The sequence below is a fragment of the Ascaphus truei genome, chromosome 13 (genome assembly GCF_040206685.1).
Source record: "Ascaphus truei isolate aAscTru1 chromosome 13, aAscTru1.hap1, whole genome shotgun sequence".
Lineage (NCBI taxonomy): Eukaryota > Metazoa > Chordata > Amphibia > Anura > Ascaphidae > Ascaphus > Ascaphus truei.
In genome coordinates, this window is record NC_134495.1 from 17,700,147 (window position 1) to 17,726,137 (window position 25,991).

The 25,991-nt window shown below is 51.1% G+C and overlaps 1 protein-coding gene across 3 annotated transcripts in view; it reads left to right on the plus strand.

The window, feature by feature from the left end:
- LZTR1 (leucine zipper like post translational regulator 1) overlaps window positions 1–25,991 on the plus strand; it is a 57,970-nt gene that overhangs the window by 19,774 nt on the left and 12,205 nt on the right. For all 3 annotated transcript variants that reach the window (XM_075568718.1, XM_075568719.1, XM_075568720.1), the window contains 6 exons: window positions 2,150–2,242; window positions 4,293–4,388; window positions 9,812–9,992; window positions 16,240–16,409; window positions 22,441–22,597; window positions 24,170–24,296. In XM_075568718.1, coding sequence (XP_075424833.1) covers window positions 2,150–2,242; window positions 4,293–4,388; window positions 9,812–9,992; window positions 16,240–16,409; window positions 22,441–22,597; window positions 24,170–24,296 — 824 coding nt within the window. The remainder of the gene's footprint in view (window positions 1–2,149; window positions 2,243–4,292; window positions 4,389–9,811; window positions 9,993–16,239; window positions 16,410–22,440; window positions 22,598–24,169; window positions 24,297–25,991) is intronic.

The following is a 25,991-nucleotide window of genomic DNA, read 5'->3' on the forward strand; positions in this document are numbered from 1 at the left end:
GGCGGCCGGAAATATAAGTGGAGGGTACCCCGCTTCTGTTTCGATTTGCCAGGCGGTGTGTGCCAGATCAGAGCATGGGGAAAACAAGTGTTTCCCCGTACATCAGTAGTCGTGCCGGCGCCCATAATGTACCAGGCGCGTTCACCGCTGAGCAGTGAGCGGGGTCACAACGGAGTCCGCTCCACCCGGTGCAATCCTGGGTGACGACTTTTTGGCAGTGAGAGGGTTAAGTGCAGTAGCACATTTTATACATCTGTCACATTGTAGTCATCTCGGTATTAAGGAGACAATCCACGGGGCCCCCCGAGAAGAAAATAATACAAACTACCTAAGCTGCTGATTGGGATCGATCAGCAAAGATCCTGCTTTTTTCTCTGGGTTCACTAAAGGGCAGCCTTTCAGTTTCGATCAATCCGTCAGTCAGTGTAACTCAGCAGCCACAATGTATCCTTATATTACTAGGGTAACATTATCTATTGTTACAGTTTGCAGTGCAAACTGCTGGGAATATTGGCAAAAAAATGATCACAAGCAGGAAAGTGTTACAAAGATCTAGCACTGCTGGGGAGGTGGGCTAACACCTGATGTAGAAATCAAGGGATGCTTAGTATATTAAACTCATTAAAAATATTCTTCAGAGTTGAATTTTAAAAAAAAATGTAGTAAGTAGTATCTAATTGATTTATTTAATAAGCCACACGTAGGATATTGCATAGATTGCTCCGGAATGAAAATGACACAGATGATTGCGCCTTACAATATACACAGTGTGGGACTGGTCCATTCCATCACACTCACTGCCATTGCAATCCCTCCTGTTTTGCTCTTACCATTGTTCCACTGTGGCTTTTTTAAGAAGATTTTATCACCCTCAAAGGGATTTTTTTTTTTTTTTTACTTATTTGCGACCTATGGAATTAATGTTTTTTTTTTGTGCGCTGTGGATTCAGCGAAATTAATGTCCATCACACATAATTACCTTTTATGTTAATCTGTTTAGCTAATGATGGATACACACATTGGAGTTATTTTTTATTTATTTATTTTTAACGTCCCGTAATTTCCTGTAGATAATTTAATCTTCTGATCAACTTCTATAATCTAAAGATTCTCAAAATAAATGACAATTTTTATTTTTTTAGTTTTTAAGTGGCAAATCTTTGTTTCTTGTATAGAGCTCTCACCGGGATACCAACTGGGTTTATCCGCTTCGAAGGCAGTGACATTACTATTTAGCTATCCCTACAGCCAATAGCTACTATTTAGCTATCCCTACAGCCAATAGCTACTATTTAGCTATCCCTACAGCCAATAGCTACTATTAAGCTACCCCTACAGCCAATAGCTACTATTTAGCTATCCCTACAGCCAATAGCTACTATTAAGCTACCCCTACAGCCAATAGCTACTATTTAGCTATCCCTACAGCCAATAGCTACTATTTAGCTATCCCTACAGCCAATAGCTACTATTAAGCTACCCCTACAGCCAATAACTACTATTTAGCAACCCCTACAGCCAATAGCTACTATTTAGCTATCCCTACAGCCAATAGCTACTATTAAGCTACCCCTACAGCCAATAGCTACTATTTAGCAACCCCTACAGCCAATAGCTACTATTTAGCTATCCCTACAGCCAATAGCTACTATTTAGCTATCCCTACAGCCAATAGCTACTATTTAGCTATCCCTACAGCCAATAGCTACTATTTAGCTATCCCTACAGCCAATAGCTACTATTTAGCTATCCCTACAGCCAATAGCTACTATTGAGTTATCCCTACAGCCAATAGCTACTATTTAGCTATCCCTACAGCCAATAGCTACTATTTAGCTATCCCTACAGCCCTGCCATTAGTTCTGTTTTGTTCTACTTGGTATTGCCCCTCCAACACCTACATACACCCTAGGTCTGCTTTGTTCTGCCCAAGTACTGAGTATAACGGCTGTATTTTAGAAGAGTGACATTGTATAGTGCAGAAGAGCATCTTATCTTCAAACTGCATAATGTGTGTTTTTTTTTATATTCGACCTGTATACTGTGCAATATTTTTTTACATACTGTGCAATATTCAGAAGGGATACATGCAAATAAGGCGGATATATTTTAAAATTCTCACCCTTTTTTTTTTGTTTTTTGTTTTCAGTTTTCGGGTTACCCAAAGTGCAGTTTACATGAAGATTACGGAAGGCTGTTTGAGAACCAGCAGTTCTGCGATCTTGAGTTTGTTCTGGGAGAAGTGAGTCGCTGCCCCAGTCTTCCTGTTCGTTGGTGCAGGAAAGAAGTGTATTTTTATTTTAGTTTGTGTAACTCTGAGCACATGCTTCATGGTACGGGAAAGATACGATACTCACCAGTCTGTTTTGGGAAACCCTGCGCTGCTCCCAAATTGGCTTTCAATTTATTAATCAACTTTTACATTTTGATCCGAAATCTTTTAAAGCAGCAAATTGATTTTTTAAAAAAAAACCATTTATTTATATATTTTTGCACAGTATTGAAGCGGGGGGGGGGGGGGCAATAATAATGGCCGCTGTTGGACGCTTCCGCACTCTGCGGGCCAATAGGAAGCTGCGACCTCATCAGGTTCGGCTTCCTATTGGCCCACGTGACGCGGGAGCTTTAAACTTGAAACCCAGCTTGTTCAGCCAGAGCGACTACCGGCACCTACAATGGAGGGAAGTATCTTTGGAAGCAGGGGGGGTCCCGGTCCTGATGTGAACGGGGTTCAATCCTGTGTAAAAAAATTAATGTTAAAAAGAAGAAAAAAAAGCGCTTGGATTACACCTTTAACAAAGGAGCTATTTAGATGCATCTTTTGATCAAAAAATGATGCAAGCCCAACCAAAACGCTGCCGCCGTTCTGCCACGGGACGCCACCGTGATGTCCACTCCTGCGCCCGACCGCCGTCTACCGCTCCAACAACTGAATGTCCTGACGGCCCGCTCCGACATTTTAAAGATGGCCCGTCGGAGCGGCCTGTCCTAGGCAGTTTAGTGGTCCTGTGCGGGACATTTAAGCTTGCAGTTGTCGGGCGCGGCAGGCCTGGATTGCCGGTTCGGGTGTTGCGGCGGACGACAGTCGGGCGCAGGAGCGGACATCGCGGCGAGATGCTCTGCGGCGTTTTGGTCACAGGTGAACGCCATTTTTAGCAGGTTCCTTCATTCGACATGCGTCATTTCTCATTGTCCTGTGGATGAAACATCTTCACGGTTTCTAGAGAAGAAAGCAGGCTCGGACCGAGCAACCAGGGTCCATGTGGAATGCATAAAAGTGCCTAAATGGTTACATATATGAAGCATTCGTGGTATCTGCGATTCAGTGCAATTAAAGCCGGCGAAAATTCCCGTTGCGTTATGAAGGATAAATTATGAGTGCACAAATTTCTTAGTGAAACATTGTGTATACACACAAACCCGCCACCACCTCCTGTAACGAGGGAGCTTCAGACTGCCATATTGTAGAAGTGTTTTATACTAGGTGAGCTCAAACACACCCGCATAACAGAATGCACTAGTAACACCATATAACGTTCCATACCTTTTTATAGAGTGTGTTTGCATGTTTTTCCTGGGTCCTCAAACCGGACTCATTTACCCTATTACATCATACAATGATGCAGAGAAGGATTCTGGGTAGTGCAATGGCAATAAGCACCCCATTGACATGTCGCCTGAAGCTTCCTATTCACTTGATTACATGGGTTCCCCAGAGTTTTTTTTGTTGTCTGCTGCATTAAGCCGCTACATACCGCCAAGCCCGAGCCATGCAAGACGCAGAATCTGTGGGCAAACTTAGATAGCGGTTTCGTTCTTTTGGAGTCAGACGTTTGCACTTGGTCATTGATTTCTGCAATGTGAAGCTGGTACTGGCTGCAAAGAGAAGCAGACCATCTAAAAGGTCATTGGCATGTCACTACCCAGAATCCTTCTCTGCGGCTTAACCACTGGATGACATGACCATGAAGGAAGCCGGTTTGTGGACTTTTGGAAGACCTACAAACACACTGTCACATCTTTACCCTCCCCGCCCCCCCCCATAATCTTGTTTTGTGTCTGTTATGCTTCATGGGCATGAAGGGGAAAGCCCTCGGGCATGAAACACCTCTGCAATTTATGATTTGCCTGTTTCATAACTTAAGCCCTTGATTTGAAAAGATCTATTGCATCATAAACTCAAATAGGGGGGACAGAAATTGTAAGCAAAACACACAAAGTATTTTGACGTCCGTATTTGAGAAGGGCTTTCTGAGGAGGAGTAATAAAATTCACGCCTTCTTTCATCCCAGAAAGGGGAGCGGGTGCGCGGACACGCAGCCATTGTGACGGCGCGCTGCAAATGGCTCCGGAAGAAAATCACGCAAGCGAGCGAGAGGCAACGACAAGTGCGTAATGACATGTATTTGGCAGCAATCATGTTCCCCCCGCGTCTTACGTGAAACAGGTTTAGTTTCTGGTCTGTGATTAAGTACAGTGTCGGTATGAGGATAATATCCCGTTGCTGCTGTTTGATGAACCCTTTTGAGTGTTGAAGGGGCCGCGGCACCGGCGTGGCCTGGCTCGTCGCGATGGCGCCTCGGTGTGATCACATGACTGGGAATGGAAGAGGAGTTGTCCTCCTTGGAGATGGGTGCCTAAAATAGGTCTTGTGTCTCCAAGTACCATATATATCCCCTCAAACCACCCTCCAAACAATGATAGGGAGAGACACTTGTGCTCAAAAAGGAGCACACCTTAGATACCTGGGAGATATGCTAATGGGACATGCAAAGTATATTTAAATGACACACCCCATAACTCCTAAAAGGATTTCCACAAGGCCTACAATGTATATGTGTGCTGCTGCCATTGTCTAGACGTGTATTTTCGTGCTAGGATTCCATGTGTAAAAGTGCGTAGTTGTGTGTTCAAGTTCAGCGTGTGTGTATATTTATGTACTGGGGTTCAGCATACCGTACTGTGTGAGGGCACGGATAGTGTGTGTTGAAGTTCATTGTGAGTGTGTGTATAGGGCAATGTGTTTGTATACATGAAGTTTGTCGCACACGGGTTTGCACCACTACCATTAAAGAGAATGTCAGTAAGCGCAGAAAAAGTGCGTCTGTTTTAGTGAATGTGGTCAGGTGTCCCTCTTCGCCTTTTCAAATGTTTGGAGGTGTGTTGAACAGACGGGTAACTCCAGGCGAGCCTGTCCGTTCCTATGAAGGCACCTGTCCTCTTAACGTTTCTCTGGAACCAGGAATCTCCAGTCCTAGTGAACCCCTTTGTTCAGTCCTTCTCCAAATAATCAATGGATGGAATAGCTGCTTTAAGTATGATAGAGAAATATATAATATAATATATCTTATACTATATTAGTGAAAGCACTGTATGCCTGCCTGCCTGCCTGCTGGATGTCCGGTGTCCCTAGGGGAAATCTCATTGGTCCCTTGGGCCGCCCCCGCACACCTCTCATTGGCCTGAGGCGGAGTGACGGCCCAAAGGACACACAGGGACACAAACACACACACAGGGACACACACACACACACACACACACACGACGGCCCAAAGGACACACAGGGACACAAACACACACACAGGGACACACACACACACACACACACACAGGGACACACACTCACACACACACGGACACGGACACACACACACACACACACAGTAGGGGGGGGTGTACATTAGCAGCATGTATAACCCGGGGGGGGCTCACATACCCGCCGGAGCCTCCGCCTCTTCCTCCCCGAAATCAGCCTCCACATCCGCGCGCACCTCCTCCTCTCCCCGTGTCTCCCGCGCTTTCAAACCCCCCCCCCCCCCCCCCCCCGGCGCCGCTACAGTCAGCGGAGGAGCGAGTGCCCGGGACACAGCGGGGGAGCGGCAACAACAAGCTGCCTCCCGCCTCAGTTCCACGTGGGAGCGGCCGGACGGGTGAGTGAGCGGCCTTCACCCACCCCTCACCACCCTTCAAATCACCTCCCCTCCACCCCCCCCCCCCCCCCCCCCCCCCCCCCGGCGCCGCTACAGTCAGCGGAGCGAGCGAGCGCCCGGGACACAGCGGGGGAGCGGCCACAACAAGCTGCCTCCCGCCTCAGATACACGTGGGAGCGGCCGGACGGATGAGGGAGCGGCCTTCACCTCCCCTCACCCCCCTTCACCTCCCTTCACCTCCCCTCACCCCCCTTCACCTCCCCTCACCCACCCCTCCCCTCACTCCACTTCCCTTCCACCCCCCCTTCACCTCCCCTCCACCCCCCTTCACCTCCCCTTCACCCCCCCCACCTCCCCGTCACCCCCCCCACCTCCCCTTCACCCCCCCCCCCCCACCTCCCCTTCACCCCCCACCTCCCCTTCACCCCCCCCCACCCCCCCTTCACCTCCCCTCCACCCCCCCCTTCACCTCCCCTTCACCTCCCCTCCACCCCCCCCTTCACCCCCCCCCCTTCACCTCCCCTCCACCCCCCCCTTCACCTCCCCTCCACCCCCACCCTCCACCTCCCCTCCACCCCCACCTTCACCCCCCCTTCACCTTCCCTTCACTCCCCCCTTACAACCTCCCACCACCTCCTCACCACCTCCACCCCCCTTCCCACCTCCCCCACCCCCCTTCCCAACTCCCCACCACCTCCCCCCCCTTCCCACCACCTCCCCCCCACCCCTCCCCTTCCCCCCCACCTCCCCTTCCCCCCCACCCCCCTCCTTCCCACCACCTCCCCCCCACCCCCCCCCCCCCTTCCCACCACCCCCCCCCCCCTTCCCTGAGGCGGAGTCACGGGCCAAAGGACACACAGGGACACAGACACACACACACACACACACGTAGACACACACACACACACACACAGACGTAGACACACACACACGTAGACACACACACACGTATACACAAACACACACACGTAGACACACACACACATAGACACACACGTAGACACACATGTACACACACACGTACACACACACACACACACGTACACACACGCACGTAGACACACACACACGTACACGTAGACACACACACATGTACACGTAGACACACACACACATGTACACGTAGACACGTACACACACACACACACATGTACACGTACACACACACACACATGTACACGTAGACACGTACACACACACACATGTACACGTATACTCACACACATGTACACGTACACACACACATGGAGACATACACACACACATGGAGACATACACACACACATGGAGACATACACACACACACATGTACACATACACACACACGTATACACTCACACACGTATACACACAGGTATACATACACATAATGTATATACACACACATGTATACACACACACATGTATACACACACACACACGTGTATACACACACACACATGTGTATACACACACACATGTGTATACACACACATGTGTACACACACACACGTGTACACACACACAAGTGTATACACACACACACGTAGACACAAACACACACACGTAGACACAAACACACACACGTAGACACAAACACACACACGTATACACAAACACACACACGTAGACACACACACACATACACACACACACATACACACACACGTAGACACACACGTACACACACACACACGTACACACACACGCACGTAGACACACACACGTACACGTAGACACATGTACACGTAGACACGTACACACACACATGTACACGTAGACACGTACACACACACACACACATGTACACGTAGACACGTACACACACACACATGTACACGTATACTCACACACATGTACACGTACACACACACATGGAGACATACACACACACACATGGAGACATACACACACACACATGGAGACATACACACACACACATGGAGACATACACACACACACATGTACACACACACACACACGTATACACTCACACACGTATACACACAGGTATACATACACATAATGTATACACACACACACATGTATACACACACATGTATACACCCACACATGTATACACACACACACATGTATACACACACACACATGTATACACACACACACATGTATACACACACACATGTGTATACACACACATGTGTATACACACACACGTGTATACACACACATGTGTATACACACACACATGTGTACACACACACATGTGTATACACACACATGTGTATACACACACATGTATATACACACACATGTATACACACATACACATGTATACACACACACACACATGTATACACACACACACACGTATACACAAACATGTGTACACACACACAAATGTACACACAAACACACACACACACATACAATGTATACACACAAACATGTATACACACACACAAACATGTATACACGTGTATACACACATGTGTATACACACACACACGTATACACACACACAATATATACATACACACAATGTATACACACACACATGTGTATACACACACGTGTATACACACACACACACGTGTATACACACACACGTGTATACACACACACGTGTATACACACACACACACACGTGTATACACACGCGTGTATACACACACACGTGTATACACACACATACGTGTATACACACACACGTGTATACACATACACACACACGTGTATACACACACACACACATGTATACACACACACACATACAATGTATACACACAAACATGTATACACACACACCCCAGCACCACCACATCAGCACACCGGTATCCCATGCCCCCCCAGCACACTGGCATTCTCGGCTCCCCACCATTCCCAGCCCCCATCAACACCATCAGCACCCACACATCGCCACCTTTGCACCTCCCCCATCGGCACACCCACATCCGCACCCCCACATCAGCACCAAACCCTCCCAAATCAGCACACCGATACAATCACCATCAGTACAGCCCCAGCAGCACTACCACCGCACATGGGCCGTGTGGACCACTCCCCACCCAAATGCCACACCCACACCACAAACATCCCGGGCAACGCCGGGGCTCTCAGCTAGTATTATATATACAGTGTTTGACAAATCCATTCACCTACAGGCCCATGGCGACTGGATTTGACCCCGTGGCGACCTCCTCATGGACGCCCAAGCATGCCGTTATTGGGGGCGGGACTAGGTGGCGAGTAGATTTTTTGGTTTGGCGAGTAGATTTTTGGGTGATTTGTCAACCACTATATATATCTATATATAGATATATATAGATATAGACAAATCACCCAAAAATGCTATATATATATATATATATATATATATATATATATATATATATATATATATATATATATATATTCACACACACACACACACACACACACACACACACACACACACACACACGGTGGGTTAAAAAAGTGACAAAAACCCTCCACAGCAAAGCATATAGCAAATGGAAATATTACTGTATGCTCATTTGCATGTCTTAGACAGGTCTGCAACCCCGCCTTTCACCATTAACCTATAGGGAACCATGTTAATGGTTTTGAAGCAAAAGGTGCCATTGTGTGCTCATTTGCATGTCATTTCCCAGAATCCCTTGCTGCAGTGGAAGTGCTGGGTGATAATGGTGAAAGGCGGGGTTGCAGACCTGTCTAAGACATGCAAATGAGCATACAGTAATATTTCCATTTGCTATATATATCTATATATCTATCTCCTTTAACCCCATTGGTATTAGACTGGGCAAGAAATGCAGTGAAAAAGCAAAGGGTTGAACGGTACCTTTTTGAGGATTTATACCCACATGTACCACATGTACCCGGTTCCTTGTGGGAACAGTTAGCCCATTAATCAGTATCTGTTTTTTCTGTGCAATAAGAAATTGAAGCAGGAGCTGGAAGATGAAGGACAAAGTTCGCCACAGAAGCCGGAGAACCCAGGCGGCCACGTCAAGCGGCCGCAGCCAATGCTGGAGGTGACCATCCGGGATGCTGAACCTCAGCCGTTCGAGGTGCTCATGCAATTCTTATACACGGACAAGATCAAGTATCCACGGAGAGGTGAGCGGAGACCACGTGTAAACATACTGTACCCCCACATACTGTACTTACACACAGCCACTTACACCCACACACAGCCACACCCCACATACTGTACCTACACACAGCCATTTACACCCACACACAGCCACACCCCCACATACTGTACTTACACACAGCCATTTACACCCACACACAGCCACACCCCCACATACTGTACTTACACACAGCCACTTACACCCACACACAGCCACACCCCCACATACTGTACTTACACACAGCCACTTACACCCACACACAGCCACACCCCCACATACTGTACTTACACACAGCCACTTACACCCACACACAGCCACACCCCCACATACTGTACTTACACACAGCCACACCCCCACATACTGTACTTACACACAGCCACACCCCCACATACTGTACTTACACACAGCCACCCCCCCACATACTGTACTTACACACAGCCACTTACACCCACACACAGCCACACCCCCACATACTGTACTTACACACAGCCACTTACACCCACACACAGCCACACCCCCACATACTGTACTTACACACAGCCACTTACACCCACACACAGCCACACCCCCACATACTGTACTTACACACAGCCACTTACACCCACACACAGCCACACCCCCACATACTGTACTTACACACAGCCATTTACACCCACACACAGCCACACCCCCACATACTGTACTTACACACAGCCACTTACACCCACACACAGCCACACCCCCACATACTGTACTTACACACAGCCACTTACACCCACACACAGCCACACCCCCACATACTGTACTTACACACAGCCACTTACACCCACACACAGCCACACCCCCACATACTGTACTTACACACAGCCACGTACACCCACACACAGCCACACCCCCACATACTGTACTTACACACAGCCACTTACACCCACACACAGCCACACCCCCACATACTGTACTTACACACAGCCACTTACACCCACACACAGCCACACCCCCACCTACTGTACTTACACACAGCCACTTACACCCACACACAGCCACATACTGTACTTACACACAGCCATTTACACCCACACACAGCCACACCCCCACATACTGTACTTACACACAGCCACTTACACCCACACACAGCCACACCCCCACATACTGTACTTACACACAGCCACTTACACCCACACACAGCCACACCCCCACATACTGTACTTACACACAGCCACTTACACCCACACACAGCCACACCCCCACATACTGTACTTACACACAGCCATTTACACCCACACACAGCCACACGCCCACATACTGTACTTACATACAGCCATTTACACCCACACACAGCCACACCCCCACATACTGTACTTACACACAGCCACTTACACCCACACACAGCCACACCCCCACATACTGTACTTACACACAGCCATTTACACCCACACACAGCCACACCCCCACATACTGTACTTACACACAGCCATTTACACCCACACACAGCCACACCCCCACATACTGTACTTACACACAGCCATGTACACCCACACACAGCCACCCCCCCATATACTGTACTTACACACAGCCACTTACACCCACACAAGCCACACCCCCACATACTGTACTTACACACAGCCACTTACACCCACACACAGCCACATACTGTACTTACACACAGCCATTTACACCCACACACAGCCACACCCCCACATACTGTACTTACACACAGCCACTTACACCCACACACAGCCACACCCCCACATACTGTACTTACACACAGCCACTTACACCCACATACAGCCACACCCCCACATACTGTACTTACACACAGCCACTTACACCCACACACAGCCACACCCCCACATACTGTACTTACACACAGCCACTTACACCCACACACAGCCACACCCCCACATACTGTACTTACACACAGCCATTTACACCCACACACAGCCACACCCCCACATACTGTACTTACACACAGCCACTTACACCCACACACAGCCACACCCCCACATACTGTACTTACACACAGCCACTTACACCCACACACAGCCACACCCCCACATACTGTACTTACACACAGCCACTTACACCCACACACAGCCACACCCCCACATACTGTACTTACACACAGCCATTTACACCCACACACAGCCACACCCCCACATACTGTACTTACACACAGCCATTTACACCCACACACAGCCACACCCCCACATACTGTACTTACACACAGCCACTTACACCCACACACAGCCACACCCCCACATACTGTACTTACACACAGCCACTTACACCCACACACAGCCACACCCCCACATACTGTACTTACACACAGCCACTTACACCCACACACAGCCACACCCCCACATACTGTACTTACACACAGCCACTTACACCCACACACAGCCACACCCCCACATACTGTACTTACACACAGCCACTTACACCCACACACAGCCACACCCCCACATACTGTACTTACACACAGCCATGTACACCCACACACAGCCACACCCCCACATACTGTACTTACACACAGCCATGTACACCCACACACAGCCACACCCCCACATACTGTACTTACACACAGCCATTTACACCCACACACAGCCACACCCCCACATACTGTACTTACACACAGCCACTTACACCCACACACAGCCACACCCCCACATACTGTACTTACACACAGCCATTTACACCCACACACAGCCACACCCCCACATACTGTACTTACACACAGCCATTTACACCCACACACAGCCACACCCCCACATACTGTACTTACACACAGCCATGTACACCCACACACAGCCACACCCCCACATACTGTACTTAAACACAGCCATTTACACCCACACACAGCCACACCCCCACATACTGTACTTACACACAGCCACTTACACCCACACAAGCCACACCCCCACATACTGTACTTACACACAGCCACTTACACCCACACACAGCCACATACTGTACTTACACACAGCCATTTACACCCACACACAGCCACACCCCCACATACTGTACTTACACACAGCCACTTACACCCACACACAGCCACACCCCCACATACTGTACTTACACACAGCCACTTACACCCACACACAGCCACACCCCCACATACTGTACTTACACACAGCCATTTACACCCACACACAGCCACACCCCCACATACTGTACTTACACACAGCCATGTACACCCACACACAGCCACACCCCCACATACTGTACTTACACACAGCCATTTACACCCACACACAGCCACACCCCCACATACTGTACTTACACACAGCCACTTACACCCACACACAGCCACACCCCCACATACTGTACTTACACACAGCCACTTACACCCACACACAGCCACATACTGTACTTACACACAGCCATTTACACCCACACACAGCCACACCCCCACATACTGTACTTACACACAGCCACTTACACCCACACACAGCCACACCCCCACATACTGTACTTACACACAGCCACTTACACCCACACACAGCCACACCCCCACATACTGTACTTACACACAGCCACTTACACCCACACACAGCCACACCCCCACATACTGTACTTACACACAGCCACTTACACCCACACACAGCCACACCCCCACATACTGTACTTACACACAGCCACTTACACCCACACACAGCCACACCCCCACATACTGTACTTACACACAGCCACTTACACCCACACACAGCCACACCCCCACATACTGTACTTACACACAGCCACTTACACCCACACACAGCCACACCCCCACATACTGTACTTACACACAGCCATGTACACCCACACACAGCCACACCCCCACATACTGTACTTACACACAGCCACGTACACCCACACACAGCCACACCCCCACATACTGTACTTACACACAGCCACTTACACCCACACACAGCCACACCCCCACATACTGTACTTACACACAGCCACTTACACCCACACACAGCCACACCCCCACATACTGTACTTACACACAGCCACTTACACCCACACACAGCCACAACCCCACATACTGTACTTACACACAGCCACTTACACCCACACACAGCCACACCCCCACATACTGTACTTACACACAGCCATTTACACCCACACACAGCCACACCCCCACATACTGTACTTACACACAGCCATTTACACCCACACACAGCCACACCCCCACATACTGTACTTACACACAGCCATTTACACCCACACACAGCCACACCCCCACATACTGTACTTACACACAGCCATTTACACCCACACACAGCCACACCCCCACATACTGTACTTACACACAGCCATGTACACCCACACACAGCCACACCCCCACATACTGTACTTACACACAGCCATTTACACCCACACACAGCCACACCCCCACATACTGTACTTACACACAGCCATTTACACCCACACACAGCCACACCCCCACATACTGTACTTACACACAGCCATTTACACCCACACACAGCCACACCCCCACATACTGTACTTACACACAGCCATTTACACCCACACACAGCCACACCCCCACATACTGTACTTACACACAGCCATTTACACCCACACACAGCCACACCCCCACATACTGTACTTACACACAGCCATTTACACCCACACACAGCCACACCCCCACATACTGTACTTACATACAGCCATTTACACCCACACACAGCCACACCCCCACATACTGTACTTACACACAGCCATTTACACCCACACACAGCCACACCCCCACATACTGTACTTACACACAGCCATTTACACCCACACACAGCCACACCCCCACATACTGTACTTACACACAGCCATTTACACCCACACACAGCCACACCCCCACATTCTTACACATAGCCATTACACCCACACACAGCACACACCCCCACATACTGTACTTTACACACAGCCATTTACACCCACACACAGCCACACCCCCACATACTGTACTTACACACAGCCATTTACACCCACACACAGCCACACCCCCACATACTGTACTTACACACAGCCATTTACACCCACACACAGCCACACCCCCACATACTGTACTTACACACAGCCATTTACACCCAACAACCACCCCCACATACTGTACTTACACACAGCCATTTACACCCACACACAGCCACACCCCCACATACTGTACTTACACACAGCCATTTACACCCACACACAGCCACCCCCCCACATACTGTACTTACACACAGCCATTTACACCCACACACAGCCACCCCCCACATACTGTACTTACACACAGCCATTTACACCCACACACAGCCACACCCCCACATACTGTACTTACACACAGCCATTTACACCCACACACAGCCACACGCCCCACATACTGTACTTACACACAGCCATTTACACCCACACACAGCCACCCCCCACATACTGTACTTACACACAGCCATTGACACCCACACACAGCCACACCCCCACATACTGTACTTACACACAGCCATTTACACCCACACACAGCCACCCCCCCACATACTGTACTTACACACAGCCATTTACACCCACACACAGCCACACCCCCACATACTGTACTTACACACAGCCATTTACACCCACACACAGCCACACCCCCACATACTGTACTTACACACAGCCACTTACACCCACACACAGCCACACCCCCACATACTGTCACTTACACACAGCCACGTACACCCACACACAGCCACACCCCCACCTACTGTACTTACATACAGCCATTTACACCCACACACAGCCACACCCCACATACTGTACTTACATACAGCCATGTACACCCACACAGACATACTGAGCATGGATAGCCCGCACATACATCCACACACCAAAATACAGTCCTTGCACATAGCCACGTACACACATATAGACAGCCACGTATACCTCACATACAGCCACGTACATTCCCACACACCCACATACTGTACTTACACATCCATTTGCACCCACATACTGCACTTACACAAAGCCATGTACGCCCACACCCACAGCCACGTACATCCACACACATACACAGCCACGTACATCCACAGACGCCCACATACTGTACTTAAACACAGCCATGTACACGTACACCCTCCCACACACAACCGCATACACTGTATACACACATTCACGCACAACGCTATTTGAAGGTGTGTGTGTATATGTATATACACATGTTTTTTTTCCATTTATATACAGTTATGTTCTACTGTGACCATACTTTTTGGAAGGAGTGGATTTGAAAAGTGTTCCATCTCATGCCGCAGGTCACGTGCAGGACGTGCTTCTCATTATGGACGTATACAAGTTGGCTCTGCACTTTAAACTCTCGCGCCTGGAGCAACTATGTGTGCAGTACATTGAGGCTTCGGTTGACCTTCAGAACGTCCTTGGGGTGTGTGAAAATGCCAACAAGCTACAGCTGGACGAATTAAAGGTAAAACTCGATCTGCTTTGCTCAAGGTTTCTAATGTTCCAGAGTATGGGAAGCGGCACCGTGCAGTGTAAAGGGGGGTTATTCCTGTGGGTGGTTGAGTGGACTTGCCTGTTTTGTACTGGAGTATTTATACGTAGCCGTGTCTGCAGTGAACTTTTTATCGGGAATCCTTCTCTACGTGAGCCTCAGCTCTGTTCCCTCTGATGTCTGCATCATGTTACACAGGCAACCCATATTGTAAAAGTTGATTGGTTCCTAAAAATGAGCCTCAAAGCATATGGCAGCCAAGCCCCTCTCGCTTATCTGAGAAAATTAAGATAAGACTTTTTTTTTTATTTATTTTTTTTTTTTAAAAGGGTTAGGCCCTTTTGTAGCCAGCATAGAAAAGTGAAGAAAGTGAAAATAAACAACAGGAGTTGCCATGTGGACACTGTACTGCAGGTTCTTGACCTTTCTGAATTCTAATTCAAATCAAAAACAGCTGGGTAAAACAAAACACAAATTAGGTTGGTAATCTATCTTGAACGTGAGCTCCTCTAAAGCCGGTCATTTTGGGGGAACTGCTCCTACTTTTATTTATTTACTAGCTGAGAGACCCGGCGTTGCCCGGGATGTAAATGCGTAATAGGTAGTATTATTTATAAATTGTGGAACAATAGGTGAGTATTTGTTGTAAAGGTTGGATAATAATATTGAAAAAGAAAGATGGAAGAAAATGTAATACGATGTTGTATAAAAATGGTTTATTGTAACCACACCACAGTACAATGTATATTTTGGTGCCATAAGTGATGTAAAAATGTGAGGCGTGTGGTCCTGCTAGGGTGTGAGGCGGCGGGTGGCGCGTGGGTTGTGAGTGCTGTCTGCGAGTGGGGGTCCTGCTAGGGTGTGAGGCGGCGGGTGGCGCTGTGGGTTGTGAGTGCTGTCTGCGAGTGGGGGTCCTGCTAGGGTGTGAGGCGGCGGGTGGCGCGTGGGTTGTGAGTGCTGTCTGTGAGTGGGGGTCCTGCTAGGGTGTGAGGCGGCGGGTGGTGCGTGGGTTGTGAGTGCTGTCTGTGAGTGTGGGTCCTGCTAGGGTGTGAGGCGGCGGGTGGCGCGTGGGTTGTGAGTGCTGTCTGTGAGTGGGGGTCCTGCTAGGGTGTGAGGCGGCGGGTGGCGCGTGGGTTGTGAGTGCTGTCTGTGAGTGGGGGTCCTGCTAGGGTGTGAGGCGGCGGGTGGCGCGTGGGTTGTGAGTGCTGTCTGTGCGTGGGGGTCCTGCTAGGGTGTGAGGCGGTGGGACAGTGATGTCGGTGCGTAGGGGCGGGAGGCAGCAGGTGTGTGTGGCGGCAGGTATGTGTCGAGTGTGGCGGGTGTCTGTTGAGTGCGTGCAGCGGCTGTGAGGCGGTGGGTGAAAGGCAGAGGCGGCCGGAGTAAGGGCGGGTGAAAGGCAGAGGCGGGGGTGGGGAGGCAGGAAGGCGAAGGGCGGCGGGAAGGGGAGGAGGGGGTGGTGGAGGAGGGGGGCAAGGGGTGGAGGGGGGGGCAAGGGGTGGAGGAGGGGGCAAGGGGTGGAGGAGGGGGGCAAGGGGGTGGAGGAGGGGGGCAAGGGGTGGAGGAGGGGGGCAAGGGTTAGAGGAGGGGGGAAGGGTTAGAGGAGGGGGGAAGGGTTAGAGGAGGGGGGAAGGGTTAGAGGAGGGGGGAAGGGTTAGAGGAGGGGGGAAGGGTTAGAGGAGGGGGGAAGGGTTAGAGGAGCGGGGGGGGAAGGGTTAGAGGAGCGGGGGGGGGAAGGGTTAGAGGAGCGGGGGGGGGGAAGGGTTAGAGGAGCGGGGGGGAAGGGGTGGGAGGGGGGTGGGAGGGGAGGGGGGTGGAGGGGAGGGGGGTGGAGGGGAGGGGAGGGGGGGTGGAGGGGAGGGGAGGAGGGGGTGGAGGGGAGCGGGAGGGGGGGGAAAGGGGAGCGGAGGGGGGAGAGGGGAGCGGAGGGGGGGGGAAAGGGAGCGGAGGGGGGGGGAAAGGGGAGCGGAGGCGGTGGGAAGGGGGGGGGAGGCGGTGGGAAGGGGGGGGAGGCGGTGGGAAGGAGGGGGGAGGCGGTGGGAAGGGGGGGGGGGGCGGCGGTGGGAAGGGGGGGGGGGGCGGCGGTGGGAAGGAGGGGGGAGGCGGTGGGAAGGGGGGGGGGGAGGCGGTGGAAGGGGGGGGGGAGGCGGTGGGAAGGGGGGGGGGAGGCGGTGGGAAGGGGGGGGGGAGGCGTGGGAAGGGGGGGGAGGCGGTGGGAAGGGGGGGGGGAGGCGGTGGGAAGGGGGTGGGGAGGGAGGCGGTGGGAAGGGAGGCGGTGGGAAGGGGCGGTGGGAAGGGGGGGGCGGTGGGAAGGGGGGGGCGGTGGGAAGGGGGGAGGGGAGGCGGTGGGAGGGGGGGGGGCGGTGGGAAGGGGGGGGGGCGATGGGAAGGGGGGGCGGTGGGAAGGGGGGGGCGGTGGGAAGGGGGAGGGGAGGCGGTGGGAAGGGGGGGGGAGGCGGTGGGAAGGGGGGGGCGGTGGGGGGGGGCGGTGGGAAGGGGGGGGCGGTGGGAAGGGGGGAGGGGAGGCGGTGGGAAGGGGGGGGGGAGGCGGTGGGAAGGGGGGGAGGCGGTGGGAAGGGGGGGGCGGTGGGGGGGGGCGGGGGGTGGAAGGGGGGGGCGTGGGAAGGGGGAGGGGAGGCGGTGGGAAGGGGGGGGAGGCGGTGGAAGGGGGAGGGGAGGCGGTGGGAAGGGGGGAGGGGGGGCAGTGGACAGGAGGGGGATGCAGTGGGACAGGAGGGGGATGCAGTGGACAGGAGGGGGGGGCAGTGGACAGGAGGGGGGGGGGCAGTGGACAGGAAGGGGGGGGGCAGTGGACAGGAGGGGGGGGCAGTGGACAGTGGACAGGAGGGGGGGGGGCGGTGGACAGGAGGGGGGGCAGTGGACAGTGGACAGGAGGGGGTGGACAGTGGACAGGGAGGGGGGGGGCAGTGGACAGGAGGGGGGGGGGCAGTGGACGGGGGGGGGCAGTGGACAGGAGAGGGGGGCAGTGGACAGGAGAGGGGGGGCAGTGGACAGGAGAGGGGGGGCTGTGGACAGGAGGGGGGGGCTGTGGACAGGAGGGGGGGCAGTGGACAGGAGGGGTGGGGCTGTGGACAGGAGGGGGGGGGGCAAGTGGACAGGAGGGGGGGCAGTGGACAGGAGGGGGGGCAGTGGACAGGAGGGGGAGGGCAGTGGACAGGAGGGGGTGGGCAGTGGACAGGAGGGGGTGGGCAGTGGACAGGAGGGGGTGGGCAGTGGACAGGAGGGGGGGGGCAGTGGACAGGAGAGGGGGGGCAGTGGACAGGAGAGGGGGGGCAGTGGACAGGAGAGGGGGGGGCAGTGGACAGGAGAGGGGGGGCAGTGGACAGGAGAGGGGGGGCAGTGGACAGGAGGGGGGGCTGTGGACAGGAGAGGGGGGCTGTGGACAGGAGAGGGGGGGCAGTGGACAGGAGAGGGGGGGCAGTGGACAGGAGAGGGGGGGCAGTGGACAGGAGAGGGGGGGCAGTGGACAGGAGGGGTGGGGCTGTGGACAGGAGGGGGGGGGCTGTGGACAGGAGGGGGGGGGGGGCTGTGGACAGGAGGGGGGGGGCTGTGGACAGGAGGGGGGGGCAGTGGACAGGAGGAGGGGGGCAGTGGACAGGAGGGGGGGCAGTGGACAGGAGGGGGGCAGTGTCACACACACACACACACACACACGCGACACCTACCTGTACTTCCGGCCGCCGCCATCTTCTCACTCGGCGCCGCGAGGGAGGAAGGGGTCCGCCATCTTACGCGCCGCGTGGCAGCCTGTTCCCACGCCGGGGAGGGAGCTGAGTGGAGCGGGAGGGAATGGAGCGGGAGGGAATGGAGCGGGAGGGAGGTGAGTGGAGCGGGAGGGAATGGAGCGCGAGGGAGGAAGGGGGTCCGCCATCTTACGCGCCGCGTGGCAGCCTGTTCCCCCGCCGGGGAGGGAGGTGAGTGTAGCGGGAGGGAGTGGTGTGTAGCGAGAGGGAGTGGTGTGTAGCGGGAGGGGAGTGGTGAGTGGAGCGCGAGGGAATGGAGCGGGAGGGTGGTGAGTGGAGCGGGAGGGAGTGGAGCGGGAGGGAATGGAGCGCGAGGGGAGGAAGGGGGTCCGCCATCTTAGGCGCCGCGTGGCAGCCTGCCTGTTCCCCTGCCGGGGAGGGAATGGAGCGGGAGGGAGTGGTGTGTAGCGGGAGGAGTGGTGTGTAGCGGGAGCTACACTGTGTGAGGTAGCGGGATAGGGGGAGGGACATTGGTGGCATGGTGTAGCGGGGGTAGGGGGCCCTCGCGGTCTGGTTGCGGTAGGGAGCTGTGTGAGGTGCAGGAGATGAGGCGTGCTGTGCGGTTCGCGGGAGCTACACTGTGTGAGGTGGCGGGATAGGGGGAGGGACATCGTTTGCCATGGTGTGTGAGTGGAGGCCGCGGCCTCGCGGTCCGGTTGCGGGAGGGGAGATGTGTGGCGTGGAGGGGAGGGGGGGGTTTGAAGAGGCAGTCTGCAGTGTTTGGTGTTGTGTGAATGTGTGTGTGTGCTGTGTTTGTGCGTTGTGTGTAGATTCACACACACACATCACACATATATATATATATATACACACACACCACACATGTATTATTTGTTTTACTCTGTGCCAGGACATACTTGAAAACGAGAGGTAACTCTCAATGTATTACTTCCTGGTAAAATATTTTATAAATAAATAAAACACATATATACACGCACACCACACATATATACAATATATATATATATATATATATATATATATATATATATATATATATATATATATACACCACACATACACACACACACACACACACACACACACACACACACTCACCACATACATACATATATATATATATATATATATATATATATATATATATATATATATATATTTATATATACATACACCACACACACACACACACACACACACACACACACACCACACATATATACATATATACACACACACACCACACATATATACATATATACACACACACACACCCTGCAGCCCGTTTTTCACACACACACACACACACACACACACACACACACACACACACACACACACACACACACACACACACACACGTGGCTTTGTAGTTGCAATGCCGGGCACTGAAGTTGCAATGCCGGGCAGGCTGCAGTCCCATTGGATGGGAGCGGTCACGTGACCGCTCCTCTGCTTCCCCTCAGAGGTTTTTTTTTTTTTTAAATGAGCTAGCAGCCCTTGTTTCCCGCTGCTGGCGGCCCTGATCGCGGCGCCCCTCTAGCCAAGCCAGTTTGGGAAACACTGTATTAGGGCATTGGTGTTGGACGCAGGCCAATGAGAGGTGTGCGGGGGCGGGCATTGGACGCAGGCCAATGAGAGTCAGTGAGGGGTGGGACGCAGGCCAATGAGAGGTGTGCGGGGGCGGGCATTGGACGCAGGCCAATGAGAGTCAGTGAGGGGTGGGACGCAGGCCAATGAGAGGTGTGCGGGGGCGGCCATTGGACGCAGGCCAATGAGTCAGTGAGGGGTGGGACAGTGTGGCATTGGTGTTGGACGTAGGCCAATGAGAGGTGTGCGGGGGCGGGCATGGCCTGAGCCGGAGTGACAGGGCCAAGGTCCAATGCGATTGACCCTTGGGACGCAGACATACAGTGATTTCACAAATATATAGTAGATAAAAATGGAAATTCAAATACACTTTGAGGGCGTGAGTTTAACTTTGCTCCAACGTCAATAGAGGGTTCTGACTTAATGTATAAATGAATCTCAAACAGCAGACGGTGGGTGGTGTTCGCAGGGAAAAAATTGATATGAAATAATTATAATAAATATAAATTAAAATAAATATGAAAATATTGATATAAAAGCAACAATGTCCCAGGTGTGTAACCTCTTAAACAAGTCACTCCCATTGGTACACATTCGTTTTAGGAGCGATTGCGCCTTTAACTGCCAAACTCGGTGCTCAACAGGTCATGTTTGCCCTACAAGTGACCTTGGCTCTCTTGATTTTGCTTTAGGAACACTGCTTGAACTTTGTGGTGAAGGAGTCCCACTTCAACCAGGTGATAATGATGAAAGAGTTTGAGCACCTGTCCTCGTCTCTGATAGTGGAGATTGTGCGCAGGAAGCAGCAGCCTCCCTTTCGTCTACACTCGGATCAACCCGTCGACATAGGTGTGTTGTGTTTTTGCTATAAGTTGGTGCTTCGTATTTGAGCTCTAGTAACTGTCCTTGTTCACATGGAGAGAATGCCACGCACTCGAGGGGGTGGGAGGGGGGGGGAACTATTATACAGGCATACCCCGCATTAACGTACGCAATGGGACCGGAGCATGTATGTAAAGCGAAAATGTACTTAAAGTGAAGCACTCCCTTTTTCCCACTTATCGATGCATGTACTGTACGGCAATCGTCATATACGTGCATAACTGATGTAAATAACGCATGTGTAACAGGCTCGATAGTCTCCCCGCTTACATACAGCTTCGGTACAGGTAGGGAGCTGGTATTGCTGTTAAGGATGTGCTGATAGGCGCATGCGCGAGCTGCCGTTTGCCTATTGAGCGCTATATACTTACTCGCGAGTGTACTTAAAGTGAGTGTCCTTAAACCGGGGTATGCCTGTATTTGAAAACGGAAGATTTCATTCTGACAGATTTTGATCAAAAGTGACGCTCCTTGAACGACAGACAATAACGTCTGCAAATACACTCTTGGATTGTATTTTTTGTGCCATCACGGGATGTCCACCACCTCATCCGTAGTGATCTTATCCCAGCATCAATTACATTTATTTTATTTTTTTTAAACATACAAATCGCTATAAACATCCAAAATGTGCCATAGTAAAGAAAACTACTATGGGCAGATTCTTATTTCATCTCTCGTTTTATATCCACCGGGTTTGCTACTTAACATCATGTTTCAATGTTTGAAGAACTTAAAACCCATGTACTTGGGAGAGATTTACTTTGTAGAAATACTCTATTTTTATTGTGTTGTTCTGATAAGCAAAACCGCCTTTTTTTTTTCCAAATACAAATTGACTTCCCCTTTTCTACCCTATATTACCGTTGGTTTTAGGACAGGTGTTTTTTTAACATTTTATTTAGGATAACTACTGTAGGGCTTCGCCGACGCGTGCTTCGCATACCAACCCCACCATCCACAAAACGACAGTTTTTACTTTTATTCTTTCCCCACTTTCTCTCTCGCCCCCCCCCCCCCACAACCTTTTTCCCTCCCTGTATCTTTCAGCTAATTCCTTAGAATGTCATCAATTCTTTCCGCTTCTCCCTCCTTCTCCAGCATTCTCGCTTTCTCCTCGCATGTCAACTGACAAGCTGTCTAAACTTTATAGCTATCTGCCTTGCCATATCTGCCACCAGGTTATGGGCATTATGATGTCACAGATGAGCGATATCTCACGGAGGGGTGGACCAAACGTGTTTTTTTTTTCTTCTTCTTAATAGTAAGATCTCCCATATGGCACAAGATTGGGTCAAAGCAAATCAAAGTGTATGTAGATTTAAAAAATGACTTCAACGGTGAAATATTTGCATTAAGTATGATTAGCACAGGGGAGGGACAGCATTTATCAGCGCACTATCATGTAGCAGATGAGGAAGCGAGGAGAAGCGACGATCCACTCCAGCAACAGCTCCCTCCGTCTGCGACGGGGGGCCGTCTGTTGCCCACCAATGGTTTATTTGCATTGAGCTGTAACGCACCTGTGGTCTGTTTCAGGCACCTCTCTGGTCCAGGATATGAAGGCGTACCTGGAGGGGGCAGGTAGAGATTTCTGCGACATCACTTTGCTGCTAGACGGACACCCCAGACCTGCACACAAAGCCATACTGGCTGCTCGCTCCAGGTGCGTTGTGTCTAATGCACGTAGCTTCCATAACCACTCAGCGTTCAAACACCCCATTATACCCAATCATAGCAGCCCTGTGGAATAATTGGGATGAGGAGGGTGACCTCCATACTGTATATTAGTTTATGTAAACGTGAGAATATATTTGTGATACTATGATATTGTGTATCTGTGACGTACGTGCTGTTGGCGCCTTGTAAATCGGTTCTAATAAAACGTATTGATTTAACCCTCTGGGGTTACCCCAAGATGTAGCGATATTTACGATCTCCGGAGCCACGGCTGGAAAAGCGAGAATCCGTGGCTCTGGAGACCGTGTCTACTGCGGTGAGGGGTCCACGCTTCTGTATCAGACCCCTCCATCGGCGCCGGGGTAACGTTGTCGCAGCTTGCCCCTCGGTGCCGGAAACGATTGCTCTTGCTACATCTGTACGTCATAGGGTTCGGCGCTACAATGGGGGAACCATAAGGACAGGTGGCCTTTACGCGATCTGTAATTCAGGGATATGGAAGAGGTCCGTTTCCATGTTAAGGGATGCCGCGATCACCTTACCCCCTCTGAGGGAGCGGTTACGGGATTGTGGTTTGCCAGAGGGTACCATGGTGCTCACTGGGGGGGTTTGGTGCTACTTACCGGTGAAAAGTGATAAAACGGCGCAAAAACTTAATACAGTAGGTTATCACTGTAAATTCAGTGAAGTGAAGGGGTTTGGTGCTACAACATTTTAATTTGGGATGGGTCTTAGTTTAGCTGGAAATTGATTGAAATTGTACCACCATCTGTAAAAAAAAATAAAAAATTAAGCAGGTACTTAAACTTTGTAAGTTTTTTTTTTTTTTTTGCAAAAAAGTACTTTTTGGGGCCAACTCGAATGTTCAGCAGTTTTAAAAAAAGAAAAGAAAAAACACAACGAATAACAAAAAATCTGAAGATTTCTTGGGTTTTGGCTCGGATTTGAAAATTTGTTTCAAAGTTCAACTCGAGCTTCCAATCGCCCTCGGGCTTTGGAACCCAGATGCCTCCCCACTCAGGACATAAGGGCTCTGGTCATGATCCGTTTGGGTATTGTCATTGGTTATTGAGGATCCGACGGTGTCTCCGGTTTTACAACAGATCGGAAAATGGGAAGGCCAAGTGGTTCCTTGTTTTTAATTTCCAATGTTTTAAATACTCTTTAAATGTTTTGAATTAATTTTAAAAAAAAATGTTAAGACCTGATTTCTGTACATTTGTTTGGCTTTTCAAATAACGGGTCTGTCCCCAATAATGAAACTATTGATCCCATTGCTGCTATTAGTTTTCTGCAGAAATCATAACCAATAAGTACTGTGTAATAGTGCAGAATAAATGAGTGACAGCAGGAGCATTTCAATGAAAAATAGTGATGTCGCGGAGCGTCTCGTCATGGCATCGGGTGTCGTGTAGCGTTCCCGTTGGCATGGCAACATGGCACCATTTCACGCCGCGCAGCCATATTGGCCGTAGTTTGCAGAGGGAGATGCTGGGAGGACGTTGCGGATGCCGCCGCCGCCAGGAGGTTTACTAGGTAAGCTCGGAGATACGTGACCGGAAATCCGTAGACTCCGGGTGAAAGCCGGAGCGGTGGCAACCCTGTATACACGGTATAAGAGGGCGATCTGGTGACAATGCATGGAGAGGGGAAGTGGGAATAAGATCAGGTAGCAGCAGGT